General features: G+C 35.3%; 1 protein-coding gene across 1 annotated transcript in view; it reads left to right on the forward strand.

The window, feature by feature from the left end:
- Positions 1–392: 392 nt before the first annotated feature.
- The window catches only part of LOC134817232 (A disintegrin and metalloproteinase with thrombospondin motifs 8-like), a 38986-nt gene continuing 20410 nt past the window's right edge, over positions 393–18968 (forward strand). The window contains exons 1-4 of the mRNA XM_063826365.1: positions 393–600; positions 1126–1242; positions 4438–4608; positions 6913–7083. Coding sequence (XP_063682435.1) covers positions 468–600; positions 1126–1242; positions 4438–4608; positions 6913–7083 — 592 coding nt within the window. The 5' untranslated portion in view covers positions 393–467. The remainder of the gene's footprint in view (positions 601–1125; positions 1243–4437; positions 4609–6912; positions 7084–18968) is intronic.

Consider the following 18968-nt stretch of genomic DNA (forward strand, 5'->3'; position numbering starts at 1 on the left):
CCCCCCGCTCAGTGAAAGCGCCCACCTAAAATTTTTTGTGTCCCTTAAAAAAAAAAAAAAAAAAAAAAAAAAAAAAAGGTCGGGTACTTTTTTTCTCGCCCCCTAAGGCTTTTTGCGCCCCCCTGAAGCAAAAAAGGGTACCCCAAATATTTTTTTCGCGTCGACCGAACGCTAAATTGGACAGGGAAATACACAAACAAGGCGTTTTTTCAGTGAAAGGGCCTAAAATTCAGGAAAATTGCGCCCCCCTTATACGGCGCCCCCCCGCACAGCGGGGTCTGCGGGGCCCTAAGTTACGCCACTGAGTTGTGTTATTGTTATTATCATTCCCGCCCTCATGCGGAGTATGGCACTATGCGACAACATCTTCAACATCTTCAACTCACAGTTTCACTTATCATTTATCTCTCTATCGGTGTGTTGATAGTTTTGTACCACCTAGTAACTACTACTAGTAAAAAATCACAATGGCTACGGTTTTTGTCAAGTTGACTTTTTTGTTGATTGTTTTTGAGCTGACTGCTGCAAATGACTGCAATCTTTCCAATAAACAAATGAAAAAGATGGTAAAGAAGTACAAAAAGAAATGTCTCAATCTTGGTAAGACTTTCCCAGCAATAACCATGTATCTAGTAGTAAAACTAGAACAGTCAGTAGTACAGGAGGGGGCATTTTGGCACATGATTATATAATTATAAACATTACAAAAAGCCGTAGAAAATGATCCCATTAACATTATGACAAATCTTGTTACTTATTTAACTTTTTCAAACAATTTTTTTAATTTAGTCCGTAGAATTAGAAACTGAAATTTACTGAAATTAAAAAGTAGAAATATCTAAGATAATAAATTTGCAGTGGAATGCGTCTGGGAAAATATTTGAATGAACTTTGACATTTGAGTTGAAAAGACTGTAATTCACGGACGGACTTAATATTTGAACGGTCATGATTTATAAATATGAACGATATGGCCACATTTCACTAATACTAATAGTCCGCACAATAAGAATCCATGGTAATGTTCAAATAAATTCCAATATTATGTACCTAGTTGCCTCCAAGAACAGAAGAACACCAGCCTGCAGTTCTATCAAACCATTTTATTTAAAATAATACACTCAGGATTTACTTCAAACCTTGGGTGTGCGTCCTCATCTGAATTGAAATTGAAAAAGAAGGGAAAAAAGAAATGTTCTGCTATGGAAAGAAAACTGGAAAGCTGTAACTACGAATGCAAAGGTGAGTAAACTTTGCCATATTTATTATCCCCTAGATTAATGGTGCAGATTATGGAAACATGAAAACGACGTACCTCGAATCTACCGTACCCGTTAATTGCGACTTAACTGTAGTTTCGGCTTTTTACGGTCATCCACAAAGTACATCTAATTATAATAGATTTTTTTCCCTACTCTTGCCGAAGGCAAAAAGATCGTAGGGAATAAGTAATCGGGTTTGGATATATGAGGTGGCCCGGCGGTCCTACGATGTCGACAAAAGTCTGCTCCTTCGCAATATAGACCGCTCCCCTATAATTATGTGTATAAAAGGAGTCTATTTTGCGCGCGCGACGCCAGTTATGTGTTATTTAATTACAGGCATAGCAACCAGTTTTTGGTGCTTGACGACTGTTACACACGGATCAATCATAAATTTAAGTGTTATTTTGGTGAGACAAGCTTAATTAATTACCGAGTGATAAAATTCAGCAAGTCAAAACAAATAAAATTATGATATCAGCTGATAAACTCGTGGCTGATTATTATACAGTTAATCGACACTGAATGGTAAAAAGCATAGAAATACATAGTTGAGAACAGATGTTACTTTACATTTACATTCAAGGAGCTAATATCAAGATTGCGGTATGCTTTTAAAGAATCGTATTCGTATATCAAATAAAAGGCTCGAAAATCAATGGTGCTATAAGTATAGATGTGTCGAGTAAGCATCATAATGTATTAGTTTATATTAGATAAAAATAATAACTAAGACGAGGCAGAATATTTTATTACAGTCACAAGTCAATAAAGTTGGCATACGATGCAGTAATATGACGTGACCGGTGACATGATACGCATCGTTATTGCTATTAACACGAAACAAAACCGCGCAAAGTATGAAATGATCTACAACCAAACCACATACACAGATCGACGGCGACACCTCAGATGCGCGCAGAATTTTTTCCCGATCCATGACTCAAAGTGCCGAAGGCACAAAAGAGTCAAGGACAAGGGTTAGCGATCGAGGTTTCTTTTTTATATGGTAGCTTTGCGACCGTGCGTGCGTGCGTGCGTGCGTGCGTGCCCTCGCCCCCAGTCTAGTTATCGCCCACGTGTCTGCCTGCGCAAAGTTATTTTGCGCGATCATCTGAATTAAACAATTGTTGGCGCGCGGTGCTGAAATGTTCAAGTACATTGTTAATTTTACCATGTACGCATCCCGATAGGGACTAATTGATAGCATTGTATTATTATTTTGAGTTAGTATTACTATTTTGCACAGATCCGTGTCAGGTTGCATAAACAATAAACATATAGTTACATAGAAATATACACGATTTTCAAATTCAATATAGAATTATATCAACTGGGCGGCGCTCGGCCTGTCACTCCGCCATATCTGCATGCTTATAAACAGCAAAGACTGGGGTCCCCAGGTGGTACTGGTATGGAATATGATAGAATACTTCATCCCGGATCGGGAAATTGAGCGGCCATCCACAAAAGAAAAGCGGCCGCATTTCTTGTTCAAGTTCTGCACGCCTAATATAATATAAACGATTATCACGTGCGCCAAACACCACTCTGGGATACAATAAAGTAGAACAATAACATTGTAGGCAGTAGGGAAATTTGATCGTGCGTGGTGTTACCGCGGCGAAATTCTTGTTAGTGTTGTAATTAGTATTTTAAAACTAATTACAAATCTAGCTATCTATTATATTTGATTTGAAAATTATTGTATACAATACGATACGTCGTGTTGAAGTCTTCGTGATCGTAAAATTCTAGTAGAATTTATACCCTGGATTATCTAGTAGAACTCCCGGTTATGGAAATTGCAAATGTTTTTTACAGCATAATAATGTGTATAGTAAAACCCCGATTCACCGCGCATCAATTTGGGATTTTCATTTACCGCGCAAACCCCGATTTACCGCGGTCATTTCACAATTATGTGAAGAAACATAACCCCAATTCACTGGTGCTGTTCTTTGCCCCAAACTCTCTCTCTCTCTCTCTCTCTCTCTCTCTCTCTCTCTCTCTCTCTCTCTCTCTCTCTCTCTCTCTCTCTCTCTCTCTCTCTCTCTCTCTCTCTCTCTCTCTCTCTCTCTCTCTCTCTCTCTCTCTCTCTCTCTCTCTCTCTCTCTCTCTCTCTCTCTCTCTCTCTCTCTCTCTCTCTCTCTCTCTCTCTCTCTCTCTCTCTCTCTCTTTCTCTCTCTCTCTCTCTCTCTCTCTCTCTCTCTCTCTCTCTCTCTCTCTCTCTCTCTCTCTCTCTCTCTCTCTCTTTCTCTCTCTCTCTCTCTCTCTCTCTCTCTCTCTCTCTCTCTCTCTCTCTCTCTCTCTCTCTATCTCTCTCTCTCTCTCTCTCTCTCTCTCTCTCTCTATCTCTCTCTCTCTCTCTCTCTCTCTCTCTCTCTCTCTCTCTCTCTCTCTCTCTCTCTCTCTCTCTCTCTCTCTCTCTCTCTCTCTCTCTCTCTCTCTCTCTCTCTCTCTATTGTATTGTTTCTGATTCCATCGTGGAGTAGGTAGTCTTCTGCACCTTTTCCGCACCTAGACATGAAACCCCAGAAGTTTCCAGTATCGTCATGAGTCGATATGCTCACTGAGCTTGGTGTCACTCGGTCATGAGAAAAAGCTGGGATTTACCGTAAAATTGTTTAGAAATAAATGCCATTCGTAACATTTATTCCTCTGAATTAAAAACGCCGTAGCTGTAGCAGGTTAAAAGTTGGATAAGTTGATAGGGTGGAAAAGAGACTTTTTCCGCCAAGTGACCCTTGAAAAAATCATATACTAGTAAAGTTTTCTGTGCCTCCGGCAGACCAAAGAGAACCTTTCCGTCGTTAACTTACGACACAATAAAGTTATCATAGTTGTCATATTCTGGACAAAAAAATTCGAAGTGGAAATTTTTTGAAAAAAATTCAGCGGACTTTAACTTGGACGGACCTTAAATGAACGGAATTTATTTGAACGGACATTAAGATGAACATTTATAGGGCCTCCAAGTCCAGCGTTCATTTAATGTCCGTCCAAATAAGGTCAGATAAGGTATTCCTGTCTTTTTCATTCAAATTTTATAAAAGCGGATATTTTCGAATTATTCGTGAACGAAAGAATTAATCTACGGAACTTAAAATGCATATCTTGATGGCAGCCATATTTTTGTGATATAGAAATTACATTCTATCTAAATTAATTTCAGTTGATGGAGGATACAGTGCTTTTGGAGATTGGTCTAAGTGCTCTGCTGAGTGTGACGGAGGAACCCAAACCAAAACCAGACAATGTAACGACCCTGCTCCCAGTAATGGTGGTAAAGAATGTGAAGGAGACGATTCCGAAACTCAAACATGTAACGAAGACCCTTGCCCAGGTAATTTTCTTATAAAACGTACCAATTCCGAGTTTTTATAGATGTAAAATCTTCATCTGAAAGATTCTGATTCCTATCTTCAGGTGCTTCCTGAAAATAATTTCTTCCGAGAAAAAATCTATCAAGGATGAAATAGTTTTGTACAGTAACGTGTATAAATGGGATATTCCTGTCTTTTTCATTCAAATTTTATAAAAGCGGATATTTTCGAATTATTCATGAACAAAAGAATTAATTTACGGAACTTAAAATGCATATCTTGATGGCAGCCATATTATTGTGATAGGAATCACAATGCTGGCAAGCATGACCGTGCTTCTTATATTCACAATACTATTTACCCCCTTTACTATTTACCCCCTTTACTATTTACCCCCTTTACTATTTACCCCCTTTACTTTTATAACCCTTTATTGTTTTTCGGGCATTAAGACTCATCGAAAGTAGTTTAGCAGGTATATTTAAGTTACAATCATTCTAATTCAATGTTAAAGATGACAGGAACAAGAAATAGTTATGTGGAGGTTGTTAAGAAATTTGCGCAAAATACGCGCCAGCATGTTATACGAAATTCGGTAAAAAACCCAAAATTGCCATATTCAGGTGCCTTAAAAACCATGTTAAAATTAAGTTAAAGATCTGAAACTTTGCAAGGCGTCTAGACGTTGACCAAATCGACTGTAAAAAAAATTTCGTGTTTCAGGAGTATCGGGAAATGGGTTTTCTGGAACCCCTGTTTTACGATAGATTGTCGTGATACATATATTCAGGGATAGACGCTTTGCCAGTCAAATGTAGTCAATTGTAGCCTGAATTTAAGTGTCCGGAGATTCAAAAGTATAAAAGATACAGCAATTTCCGACCACAGGTCTTAAAGATAATTGTTTACACTTCAGTTTCAATTATATCAAAAAATAATTTAACGTCATCATCACCACTTGATGACGTCATCAAATTAAGTGTTTTTAAAACTTGATTTTTTGACAAAATAACAACTTTTCAAACTGATTTTACACCATTAAGGAGTAATTTTATTCAAAATCTGAGGACATTTTCACATTAGATAATTGTTCAAGCATTCTGAAAATCTACCGGAAAGTTTCCCTACCTTGCTCCTTCATAAAGATATTTGCCATTGAAGTTAGTGCTTTTTTGAAGAATTATTTTATAAAAACGTCAATTTTGCGATTTAGTATTCTCTGGTGTTGGGCTATCCCTTGGGTTTTGGAGCTCAGTTCTGCTTCCTATAGGTATAAATTGTGTATTAGGCTAGTTTTAAAGTTAAAAATCTAAAAGTTGCACACGTGGGGACACGCCCAAATTGATTAAAAATTGCTAAAATCACTGAAAATTGCTGTTTTTGGTGTGCCGTTGTGATTACAGTTCTTCTTGAAATACTTTGAAACTTTGCATGCTTATCAAACTATATATAAAACACCAACACGCAAAAATTTACGGCGATTCAATATTGGATGCGCACGCAACGTCCGCTCATAGTTTGCACGTGCGAAAGGTGATAATTTTGCTCATTCGTGATTTCGAACAAATTCTGCTTTACCACGACAGTTCAATGTCATTATATATAAATTTAATGCCAACTTGAATGAGTATAAAGTGGCAAATTCAGTCAGTGATCGACCGATATGCTTACCCAAACACAAGGAAATGTTTTCAAAGGAAAAATTTCGAAATCGTTGAAACTTCCTCCTTATTAATGAAGATATCAGTTTATATTTCGACTTTATAAAGTACCCTGACATTAATCAAAAAGCGATGATATTTGACCAAAACCCATAATCATGGGTAGAGTGGACCGCTGCCAGTGTCTCTCTTTCCCAAACAAAAGGAAATGATATTAATTTGATTGACCGTTTTCAAATGCAAAATGATACCGAGAATGAAATCGGTCGCTCGCTTTTCCCATTCATTTACAAATGTAATAGATTAAGAAGAACTACCATACCCGAAGACAGCTGTACTCGGCAATAAAGATTCAATAAACTTCAGCTAATTCACTAACTACCACCCTTATCCCGAAATACTAGGTATCGACCCGAACGCAACCCAAAGAGATTATTACAGCATGTGATCGATGTAATTTATCGAAACCTATTGCAATTCGTATAAGCCGTGAATGAATGGGAAAAGCGAGCGACCGATTTCATTCTCGGTATCATTTTGCATTTGAAAACGGTCAATCAAATTAATATCATTTCCTTTTGTTTGGGAAAGAGAGACACTGGCAGCGGTCCACTCTACCCATGATTATGGGTTTTGGTCAAATTACATTCTATCTAATTTCAGTTGATGGAGGATACAGTGCTTTTGGAGATTGGTCTAAGTGCTCTGCTGAGTGTGACGGAGGAACCCAAACCAAAACCAGACAATGTAACGACCCTGCTCCCAGTAATGGTGGTAAAGAATGTGAAGGAGACGATTCCGAAACTCAAACATGTAACGAAGACCCTTGCCCAGGTAATTTTCTTATAAAACGTACCAATTCCGAGTTTTTATAGATGTAAAATCTTCATTTGAAAGATTCATATCTACAGGTGCTTCCTGAAAATAATTTCTTTCGAGAAAAAATCTATCAAGGATGAAATAGTTTTGTACAGTAACGTGTATAAATGGAATATTCCTGTCTTTTTCATTCAAATTTTATAGAAGCGGATATTTTCGAATAATTCATGAACAAAAGAATTAATTTACGGAACTTAAAATACGTATATTGTTAGTCAGCCACTACTGTCAGTAAAACAACGCGTTGACTTTAAATATCGGTAAAATATACCTTCACAGTCATCCTGATATAAAGACATGTTAGTAAATTTATTAAAAATATCAATCGTGCAATCAATCAAATAAATAGAAATTAAAAATTTAGAAATTTACGTAACTCAGCAATTCAAATTATTGGTTGGTGAAAATCCCAAATGAGTGGTAGAGGTGAGAAAATAAAATATGCAGGAAAAAATCATTTTTCTTCTCTAACATTCATCCCTCCAAAGTGTTTTAAATTTTTAAGCTGGTTAATTGCCAAAAGTTCTCCCTTTGTTTACATATGCTTAGTCTAACCTCAAATTCGATGTCAGTGAATTTAAATGTTGGAGCATGGTCACCAATTCTATCTGTTATACAACCTGAGAGAACATGCAGTTACCAGGATCATTTGTGAGGATGTTGTCAATACAAGATGGTTTGCAATTTGGTCTCTAATGTGTAGGTATCGAAATAACGGGGGCGAAACCATTTCTAAATAAGCATTCTTCAAAAAGACTATAGTTGTCATGACCAGCGTCGCCATTCGCTTTAAGAAGGTCAACGTTAAAGTCCCCCATTATACGTACACCAGATTTAGGAGGAGTTTACATATGTGATCAAATGACTTAAGGAAATTATGAATGTCACCATTTGGAGGGCGATAGATGACCTCTGAGATGAGTGTGAGCTTGCTGGATGATTGAGTGATCTTAACAAAGATTGATTCAATATCAGGCGTGCAGTAGCCAAGATTTTCTATGACTTCTGCATTAAGGTGATTTGCTATATAGAGGGCAACACCAGTCCCTTTCAGCTTGTTTTCCTAAGTGACCTGATAAAAACTGTTGTATTGCGATATTCTGTATAGTTCTTTAAGAGGTTCATCTGTGTTTGTTTCAGCGATACCAATTACAGATAAATTTAGTTCAATCCGTTTGAGTTCAACATTAAGACAATCGAAGTTGGTTTTGTTACCAACTAAGTTGACAAAGTAGGATGTGAATTTTGAGTGTTATGTGTGGATGAAAGATTACATGAGTTTTGAAGCTCCCTGACTACCCCATTAAGATCAGTTGTAGAGTAGATCTGACATTGGTCTAGAACATTCGAAATTTTTTGAATAGTTTCGTCGTCACATCCACCTTCATCATCGTAGAATTTATGACCACCATCACTAATCATCCCAGAGAAGGGGTTGTAGTGTGGTATCACATTCAATGAACAAACCTTACATGCCCATAGACCATTGGTCCAATCGTCCTTTGATACTGAATACTTGGTCGGTGTGAAGACTGCCGATGGTGGTTGATGGTTTCAGGAAGTTTTTGCAGAGATCACATTTCTTAGCACAAGGGAAGCAACCTCCAGAATCAGAATCCTCAGCTGTGTCTGGAGAGGCGTGGCCTGGATCTTCTACAGCTTGCTCTTCAACAGGAGGGAGTTTGCTATGAATAAGAATATCCTGAAGTGTTTTTGTCCCTCTAAAAGAAGTGAAAATACCATTAGGGTCAATCACCTTGCAAAGCTCGAGATCTAGACGATGGATGTGCTTGTGGGAGTTTAGTACCCGTCCTATGTTGGGGAGACCTGGGTTGAAATCTGTTATAAGGGGAATGAGTCTCCCTTTGCTACTGTCATCCTCCTTCTGTCTCAGTTGTTGATAATACTAATAGGAGAGCCTGCTCTTGGTTTCCACTTTATCAAAGGCCTGGTTAATTAAGTTAGTGTTGCCTCAAGATAGCTAGTGTATTGTACTCGTGCTTGTATGTTCTCATCATGCTCAGAAGCAAGTTTGAAGTTTCTAAGTGCAGTGCTATAAGGTATGTATTTTATGGTATGTGTAGGATGGCAAGAGGTGGAAAACTAGGAAGGCCGCATGGTCATCACCTTGCCTTACTGTAAGGTTTGGTATGTTAGTTGTGCCTGTTTCCATGTTTAATAACAGTGTCTATAAATTCTGTGCCAGCTCTAATCACAATGCTGGCAAGCATGACCGTCGCTCTTATATTCACAATACTATTTACCCCCTTTACTATTTCTAGCAGGAACCCGTATAACCCTAAAATGGTGTCAAGACTCAAGAGATTAAGATAATCACAATGCTGGCAAGCATAAACCGTGTTGCCCTAATATTCACAACACTATTACCCCCCCATACAATTTTTACCCCCTTTTTATTTTTTTCCCCCGGCTTAAAAAACTCTTTCGAAAGTTTTCAGCAGGAAATTTTTTAAAATTTTCAAAACATTCAAATTCAATGTTAATGTACAGGAATAAAAAATATTTTAAGTGGGGGGTTTTTAAAGGGAAAATTTTGCGAAAAATTACCCCGCCAGCAGGGTTTTTACAAAATTTTGGGGGAAAAAACCCCAAAAATCCCCCATATTCAGGTGTTTTTAAAAAACCATTTAAAATTGAGTTAGGGGGATCTGAAACTTTGAAAGGGGGGGCTTTCAAAAAAACCTTTTTCCAAAATCGACTGAAAAAAAAAATTTCATGTTGCAGGATTTAAGGGGGAAGGGGGGTTTTCCCCGGGAAAACCCGGGTTTTTAAAACAGATTGTCTTTTGAAGCTATATCAAAAAGGGCTGGCAAGAATAAACCGCCCCCTTTTTTCAAAAATTACTATTCCCCCCCCCCTTTACTATTTACCCCCTTTTACTTTTTAAACCCCCTTTTTCTTTTTTCCCCCCCCCTTTTTTAACTATTTTTCCCCCCCTTTCTTTTTTCCCCCCCCCCCTTTTCTATTTCCCCCCCTTTTAACTATAATTTAAAAAACCCCCTTTTCCCCCCCTTTAATTTTTCCCCCCTTTAACTATTTCCCCCCCTTTATTTATTTCCCCCCCTTTAAACTGTTTCCCCCCCATTGTAAGCCGTTTGTTAAAGTGACGGGAAAATAAAAAATATTTTTGGGGTGGGGGTTTTCTAAGAAATTTGCGCAAAATACGCCCCGAAATGTTATACAAATTGGGAAAAAACCCCCCCAAAATCCCCAAATTTTTCAGGTCCCTTTAAAAAAACCTTTAAAAAATTGAGTTAGAATCTAAAAAACTTTGCAGGGCGCCCTGGGCCGTCCAAATCGACAGAAAAAAAAAAATTTAAAATTTTTTTCGGGAGTATCGGGGAAGGGGGGGTTTTTTCCCCGGGAACCCCCTGTTTTTTAAAAACAGATTGTGGGTGAAGCATATAAAAGAAGGGATATAAAAAGGGGCGCTTTGGCAGTAAAATTTGGGCCCAAGTCAATTGTACCCTACATTTAAGTGTCCGTAGATTAAAAAAAGTAAAAAAAAAGATACAGCCCTTTTTTGAACCACAAGCTTAAAGGGTTTAAATTGTTTTTTAACCTTCTTTTTTCCCTTTATATTAAAAAAAAAATTTAAAAAAAGGGCCCTTTCAAATCACTTGATGACGTCATCAAATTAAGTTTTTTTTAAAAAACTTTTTTTTTTTTTAAAACAAAGTATAAAAAACTTTTCAAATCGTTTTAAAAAAAAAAAACCTTTAAAGGAGTAATTTTAAAATTTAAAAAATCTAAAGGCCCATTTTCATCTTAGATAATTGTTCAAGCATTCTGAAAATCTACCGGGAAAATTTTCCCACCTTGTTTTCCTTCAAAAAAGGGATATTTGCTTTTTAAAATTTAATGGTTTTTTTGAAGAACAATTTTATAAAACCAACAAAATTTTGGGGTTTTTAAAAAATTCTCGGGTTTTGGGGGCCACCCCTTGGGGATTGTGGACCCTAAATTTTTGCTTCCAAAAGGTCTAAATTGTGTTAAAAAGGGCTATTTTTAAATTTTGAAATCGAAAATTTTGCACACGTGGGGTCACCCCCAAAATTTGTTTTTAAAAATAGCAAAAAAATCACGGGAAATTTTTTTGGGTTTTCCCCCCCCCACGATTTTTTTTTTCAACTTTTGGGGGTCCCTTTTGGTGATTCAATTTCTTTTTAAAAATTTTCCCCTTGAAATTTGGGATGTTTTATAAACTATATTTTAAAATTTTCCACTCTCCCAAAAAATTTTAAACCGGGTTTCTTTTATTGAAATACGCACCGCAAGCCCCGCTCAAAGTTTGCACGTGCAAAAGGGTTTGAAAAAATTTTGTTTATTCGTGTTTTGGGGAAAATTTATTCTGCTTTCCCAAAAACAGTAAAAAAAATAAATTATATAATTTGGATCCCAAACTTGAAAGAATTTAAATTAAACCAAATTCTTTTAAATTTGATCGATAGATATGCAAACCTCAAACAAAAGGGGAAATTTTTTAAAGGGGCTTTTTTAAAAAAAAATTTGTTAAAAAAAAAATTTTGGCCTTTCCCCTTATAATTATTAACTTAAAACTTATTAATTTTTTTAACCAGTTAAACCTTGGGACTTTTGAAAAAAAAAGAGATGATCGTTTACCAAAATCATAATCAATAATTATGGGTATGGGGTTAGGAAAAAGGCTTTTTAAACAAAAAATCTGTTACTGGAAACTGGGGGAAAACCCGCAAATTTGGGTTTCCCAAAAACTAAAAAGGTCGAGTTCACGCTTTAAAAAAACGGGACGTTAAATGGTTTAAAAACAAATTAAATTTTCCCTTTGCTTATATTAAAAAATATTTCCCCCGAAAATTTCCCCTCACCAAAGCAGAGAAAACCCGTTAGTTTTGGGAAATTTTGGGTGGGTTGCCCTTTGGGTTTAAACTTGAAAAATGAAACCAAAAGGGAACTGTGGTTTTTTTAATTTTTTTGTACAATTACGTAAAAAAAAAGGGGTTTCTGGGGAACCCATATAGGTGGGTACGGCCCAAAAATTTTTTAAATGTGGGGAAAATAAAATTTTACGCGTTTGGGTGCCGCGATTGTGACGAAAAAAAAGCTCAACCGGGTTTGTTAGCAGCCCTACGTAGAAAAAAAGTAAAAAAACCCCCCCCCTCTCGCCTCAGTGTCACAAAAAAATTTTCAAGTTGGCCCTTTTGGGGTTAAAAAAACCCTTTTAAAAATATTTTATTTTTCCCTCTTTTTTCCCTTTATTGAAAAGAAATTGATTTTTTGGCCTTTTTCCCTGAAAAAAGTCAAAAAAAATTTCACGGTTCGCATTACCCGGGAAACCTTCTTTTTTCTGCCTTTTTAAAACGTGGCAAAAATGTGAAAAAACCCATATTTTAAAAGTTTTTCCCTTGGGCGCCCCTTTATAAAATTATTTTTTCATTTAATTAAATTTGATTTTTTTTTGGGGTTCTTTGCGTCAGTTTTTTCAGTTTTCCCAAAAAAAAATTATTTCATTTCGGTGATCATGTCACGTGATCGAGACAGCTTTTTAAAAAAACCTGGGGCCTGTTTGGGGGATAGGGAACAGTGTTCAGAAATGAAATGTTTTTTTAAAGTTGGTTTAAAATTTTTGGGGGGGGCCCTTGCACTTTTAGAAAAAAAACTTTAAAAAAAGCTCGACTGGAGAGGGCTTACCCTCAAAAAATGTTCTTTGGGGAATCAACTAAAAAACCAAGTTTTTACATATAAAGTTCTATTTCGGGCAAAAATGGGCATTAGGGCATCATTTTCTTTTTCCGGTTTCCCTTTGGGTTCATCTTTTTTTTGTATTAAAAAAAAAGTTTTTTTGGGGAATTTTAGGATGTCCTTTTAACGTAAAAAATTCGGTTAAAATACATAAGGATTTGTCCTTTTTTTCTCATCCGTTTATTTTAAAATTTAAATATATAAAGATAGGAGGTTTTCAGAAACCCAAAATAATCTATTTTTTTTTGTAGTGGAAAAACATTTGAAATCGTGAATTTACCCGGGCCCATGTAAAGCCCAGGAGCTAAAACTTATAAGGGCCCTTTGGTCAGAGAAAAATAAAAATAAAGGTATGTCCAATTATAATAAAAATTCGACAGAATATTTGCATCGTTTTTTTTTTTCATAGCAACTTTTTATTATATGGGGTATTTATAATAATTGTATTTTTTTTAAACATTTTTTTTCAAATTTTTGTCAAAGTTTACTCTTTGGGAGTCATTGGGGTTTTGGGCGAAAATATCAAGACTCACGTTAGAAAGTTGATAATAAAAACATTCTTTTTCCCAAAGCTAGGGGGAAACGGAATTCTTTTCGCATGGGGTATTAAAAAATAATGGAGACCCAGTGCAGCTGGGGGAAAAGCGCCCTAGAAAACAAACTCCGGGGGTTTTAAAAGGGCGGGGTGAGTAAAAAAAAAAACCTCTAAAACTTTTATAGATTTTCATTTAAAATTTTTATCGAAAAATTTTGGGGCCCCTTTGGTTAAAGTTTATAAATTTTTGGGTATTTTTTTGGGGTTTTTGTGTAAATGAAATTGAAAAAACATTGCAGTTTTAAAAGGGCTTCTTTAAATTTTTAAAAATTTTAAAGGGAAATACCGTAGTGTTTTTAAAAAAACTACCGGATGGTTTGCTGAAACCCCCTTTTTTTCATCGAAAAAATAAAATTAAAAACAAATTTTTTCAGAAAGGGAAACAGTGATATTGTTTTTTTTAAATTTTTTTAAATTAAAACCCTTTTGCAAAAATCATTTAAAAAATTTTTTTTAAAAAAGGGTGACACCCGTTTAATTACAATAATTTTTCCCGGGGGTTTAAAAATGAAAAAAATTTAAAAAATTTATAAAAAAGGGATTTTTCCCCGCCACTTTTTTAAAAAGCTGAACTTGCACCTAAACCCCCCATAATAAATTTTTTTAATGAAATAATCAAAAATTTTTTTATCATATTGTTGCAGGGTTAAATTTGGGGCCTGTTTTGGGGTTGAAAATTTAAATTTTAAATTTTCCTTCCCAAAAAAAGGGGTATTTTAAAAAAAACGTTTAAAAAAACCCATTTTTTTTAAAAAGGAATTTTGGAGTCAAGTTGTCTCAAACCCAAACGCTTTTTAAAGGGTTGGAAATCCTCTGAAGCTCCAAAAAAAAATTGTCATTGCCAAAGGGGGGTTGTAAAAATGTTCATTAAAATGTTTACCCCCCCCTTTTATTTGGGTTTCCTTTTTTTAATTTAAAATTTTTCGGGTTTGGGCTGTAACTAAAAAAAAAAATAAAATTAGAAATGTGTCACTCCGATTGATTTAGATTATTAGCCCAAAGTTTTTTTTAAGTGGGATAAAAAAATTACAGGAAAACGAGTACTTTTTCTGAAAAAGACGAAAAACCCGGGGTTGGATTTCTTGTAGGGGAAAACCCAAAAAAAAAACAGTAAAGGGAAAAACCCCAAACAAGCCCCGAGTTTCCCCAAGGGAGAAAAAAAAAAAAAACAAAAAGTTTTTTAAATTTAAAATTTTAAATAAAAAAAGCTTTAAAAGTACGATTATTTTTTCCTTTTAAAATTAAGGGAAATTAAAAATAAATTTAAATTTTTTTACTTTCTATACAATTACGTTTAATTTTTGGGGCGGGCCTAAAAAAGCAAAGGGGGAGAAAAAAACCAAAAAGGGACAATGAAAGAACAAAATTTCCCCTATCTTTTGGGAAATTTAAATTTACCCCCCAAAAGGGGTTTTCGAAAGACAAGGCCTACGAGAACGTTTGGGCAAAAATTAAAAAAATTTTAAGGGTTTAAAATTTTTTTGGCCCCCAATAACGGGTTTGTCCGATTTGGGAAAATTAAAATTACCCTAACTTTTTTTCGATTTTTTTTAGCGTAAAAATTTTGTGAAAGCGTAAATTCATTTTGGGGGTTCGCAAAAAAATTTACACTTTCCAATACAACAAAATTTAAATTTGCCCCCGCAGAAAAAAAAATTTTTTTTTCAAATATAGGGTTATTTAACATAATTTTTTAAAATTAAATTTATAATATTGTACAAAATTGCGGGGAAGAATGTCTTTTTCATCGAAAAAAGGAAACAACAGGGGATGAAGCGTGGGGCATAAAAAAAGAAACCCATTAGAAAAACAAAAGTTTAAAGCGAAACAAAAAAAAAGAAAAAAAACCAAAAAAGTTTGTAAAATTCTTTTTTTGGGAAATTTTTTGGGATTTTTTTTGATTAAATTTTTTTTTAAAATGCGCTTTCCCAAATTCCAGGACTAATTGGAAAACCCTTTCCCCAAAGAAAAAAATTTTATTAAAAACGTTGTGTAGCGTTTGAAATATACCCAAAAGGGTATTTAAACAGGGGGATAATTGTAAGGGAATTAAAAAGAAGAAAAATTTGCAGGAAAGGTTTTTTACATTTAGAGTTTTCCATTTTACAAAAAAGGCAGTTTGACGAAAAGAAATTATAAAAAGACAAAAATCTATCAAAGAAAAAGAAAAAAATTAAAAAAAAAGGACTGAAAAAAGGGAAGAAAGAAACCCAGCTAAAGTAATTTTAGTCGTAAAATTTATTTAAATTTCATTTTTAAAAAATTATTTGGGAATAAAACCAACTTCTTATATACACAATTTGGGTTTTCATTTTGGGGGGTTTCTTAAAATTTCATTTCAGTGCGAAATCACCAAAGAATTAGTGGAAGGAGGAAAGACAACAATTTCAAAAAGATTTTTAAAGAAAAATTTCGAAGGAGAAAACAAAATGGGAAAGGGAAAAATAAAAAAAAAGAAAAACTTCTGGTTTTTTCCCCGTACACAAAAAAGGTAAGAAAATTTAAATAAGAGTTGTGTTTATAAGTTGAGGTAAAAATTACTTTTAAAAAATGTGGTAAATTTTTTGATAGAGCAGTTTTTCTTTTCCCCCGGCCCTTAAAGTTTAATTTTAAGTATTTTTGACCTCAATGTTTTGACATTAGAAGGCTTCTTTAACCTTCGGTAATTTTTTCGATTTTTTTTTGGGTTATTTTTTTCAATCTAAGCCGCACTTTTCAGTTTTAATTAGAAAAAATTAAAGTTTAACGTGCATGATGCAATCAAAAAAGGGTTCAAAAAAAAAATTCCCAAAACCAATTTTTTAAATTTCCCCTTAATTTTCCCCTTCTTCCCCATTTTTAAAAATGTTTTTTTCTTTTGCACTTTTTTCAAAATACAGGGCCACTTTTTTAAAAAAACAAAAATAATCAACACTTGGGCCCAAAAAAAGTACGCACTGTACTATTTTTGTAAAAATTAAACGTACGCATATTGGGGTTTGAGTTTAAAATTTATAATATCCGGCCCAGTTTTTAACATTTTTTCACAGTCTCAATATGAAGGGAAAATTTCCTCCATGTAAGGGATATTTTAAGCCTTTATCAAATTTACTTTGCGATTAGAAGGTAAAAAAACCCATTAAAAATGATTAGATCATGGGGGTTTCTATCAATCACATTGCTAGTTTGAATTTTATAAGTTTTTTTGGGGGCGAATAGCAGCCTCGCTGCACAGCTGTCGTATGTTGGGGCCAAAATACCCTTACTACATGTAGGGCGTCGGTACTTTATTTTTTTAAAAATTTCCCGAAAGGTGAATATATTTAAAGCCCTCCCCACCAATGTTTGTTATAATCGTAATAATAATAAAAAGATTATTCTTTTAATGCGGGTTCATGTGAACAAATTCGGGTACATTTTTAATTTCAGATTTCCCCAAAGAAGACAGTTTCGAAAGCAGCGGGAATTTTTCTTTCAAAGATAATCAGAGAGATGATACCCTTTTTCGAAAGGGAAAGTGAAAAAAACCAAAGTTCTCCTTCAGATAAATGGAAAAAACAATAAAATGTAAAATATTTAAAAGGGGAATAAAAAAAAGCAAAAAATTTTTAAAGGGAAAAAAGTAAAAGACAGAGCTCTCCTTCAATGAGGGAAAAATGACAAGGGGATGAAGAATCCCTAATAAATGAAGAGCAAGATCCTAATAAAAAGTGAAAAAAAATCAAACTAAGAAAATAAAAGCGTGCATTAAGAAACATTCGCTACCACTCTTCTCCCCCCCGGGGGCCCAAAAATCTGCCCCAAAAAAAAAAAGGGCCAAAGTAGGAAACTTCCCCTTCCCCCGGCGGAAAGATCTAAACAAAGTTGTACTTAAATTTTCCCCCCCGGCGGAGATCTTCACAAAAACAAAAAAAACAAAAGTAGGTAAAAACCCCTTCTCCCGCCGGCAGATCTGCAAAAGTAGGTCCCTTCAATTTCCCGGCGGCGGGAATTTCCCACTAAAAAAAGCACAAAGTAGGTACAAACCCCCCCCCCGGCAGATCTGCATTTTCTTTAAGCAGTAAGAAAATATAAATCGGGTAAAACCCCATTGAACGACGAATAAAGGGGAAAAACTTCAAAAGGGGTTGGGCCCAAAACCAAAACCAGGAAAAAAAACGGAAGGTTTTATGAAGATTCAAAGAAAGAAAAATTAGCGCAGCCCCCCTAAAAAGAACCGGTTTCCCCCGAAGCAGATTTTTTTGAAAAATTTTGGGGGAAAGATTTTGCCGATAAACATAAAATTAAATGCTTGAAAAGGGGGGCAGGCCATAAAAACAGAAAAAGGGAACCCACACGACCCGCAAACAATAAAAAATTGAAAATTCCTTTTACACAAGGAAAAAGGGACAAGGGATTCAAAAAAAGGGGTTTTCCCTCCAAAACCAAACCATATGTTTCAAAAAGGGGAAACCCAATTAAAAATAAAAAAAAACGTTCATGGGGTTTTTTTCCAAAAGAGCGGGCAAACTTTTGGAAAAAAATGCCGTTATTGCGATTGATGATGGGCTTTTAAAATGATAAATTAAAACCCCAACCGGGCATCATTAAAAAAGGGACCCACCCTCTAAATTTTTAAAAAAGGAAAAACCGACCTTTTACAAAAAAAAAATTTTGTCGCATACAGCCCCCAGGGGGGTTTTTTTGAACCCCCGTGATCGGGGAAATTAAAAGTTTTTTTAGGGCCCTTTTGTCATAAGTTGAATTGCCTTTCCAAAGCAGCTTCTAAAACAAAAGAAAATTGGGACAAATCTGAAGAAAAAGCCCCCATAAACAGCACCCTTGGCTAAAAAGGTCACAGAAAAGGTACGGAACCTTATTTTCCCTTTCTAAAAAACAGCTTTTTCAGAGGGAGTTTTCACATTTCGGCCCCAAAAAGGCTTCAAAAAGAGCAAGGGGAAAGGGGAAAAAAAAAAAAGGACAAAAATGTTACTCCCGGGCTGCTTTCCCCTGTGGGGTTTTGGGGTTTAACCGTTAAAAGGGACTTCTTGGAAAGGGTGTAAAAATTTAGAAGGGGAAAAATTTTCCAGAAAATTCGTTCAAGAGTCAACAAGTGGGGGTTGGGAAAAAGCAAAATTTAAAAAATCTACAGCTTGATATTTCCGAGCAGCGAAATCACCCTGAAAGCTTTTTTTTAAAGGGGGGGGGGGAAGAAACAAGTGTTTCAAGTGATTTAAATTTTTCTGCTGAGAAAAATTGGTGTCCATTTAAAAAAAGGGGCTCGATTATCAAAAAAAACTGGGGAAACAAAATTTGAAAACACCCGACCAATTTTTTGGGGGATTTGGTTTACGGCAACGGAAAAAAGGGGAATACGAGTATTTGATTAAAACTAATGCAATACGCCCCCCCTGTTTTGCGAAAAAAAATTAAAGGGTTTTTTGAGAGACCCCCACAAAAAAATTAAGGGAAGCATATATTGGAAAGGGCCCTTTTTCCCAAAACCCCAATTTTTAGAATTCCGGGACTACGGGTCAACGCCAAC

The sequence above is a fragment of the Bolinopsis microptera genome, chromosome 6, assembly GCF_026151205.1.
Source record: "Bolinopsis microptera isolate Bmic1 chromosome 6, MBARI_Bmic_1.0, whole genome shotgun sequence".
In the NCBI taxonomy this organism is placed as follows: domain Eukaryota; kingdom Metazoa; phylum Ctenophora; class Tentaculata; order Lobata; family Bolinopsidae; genus Bolinopsis; species Bolinopsis microptera.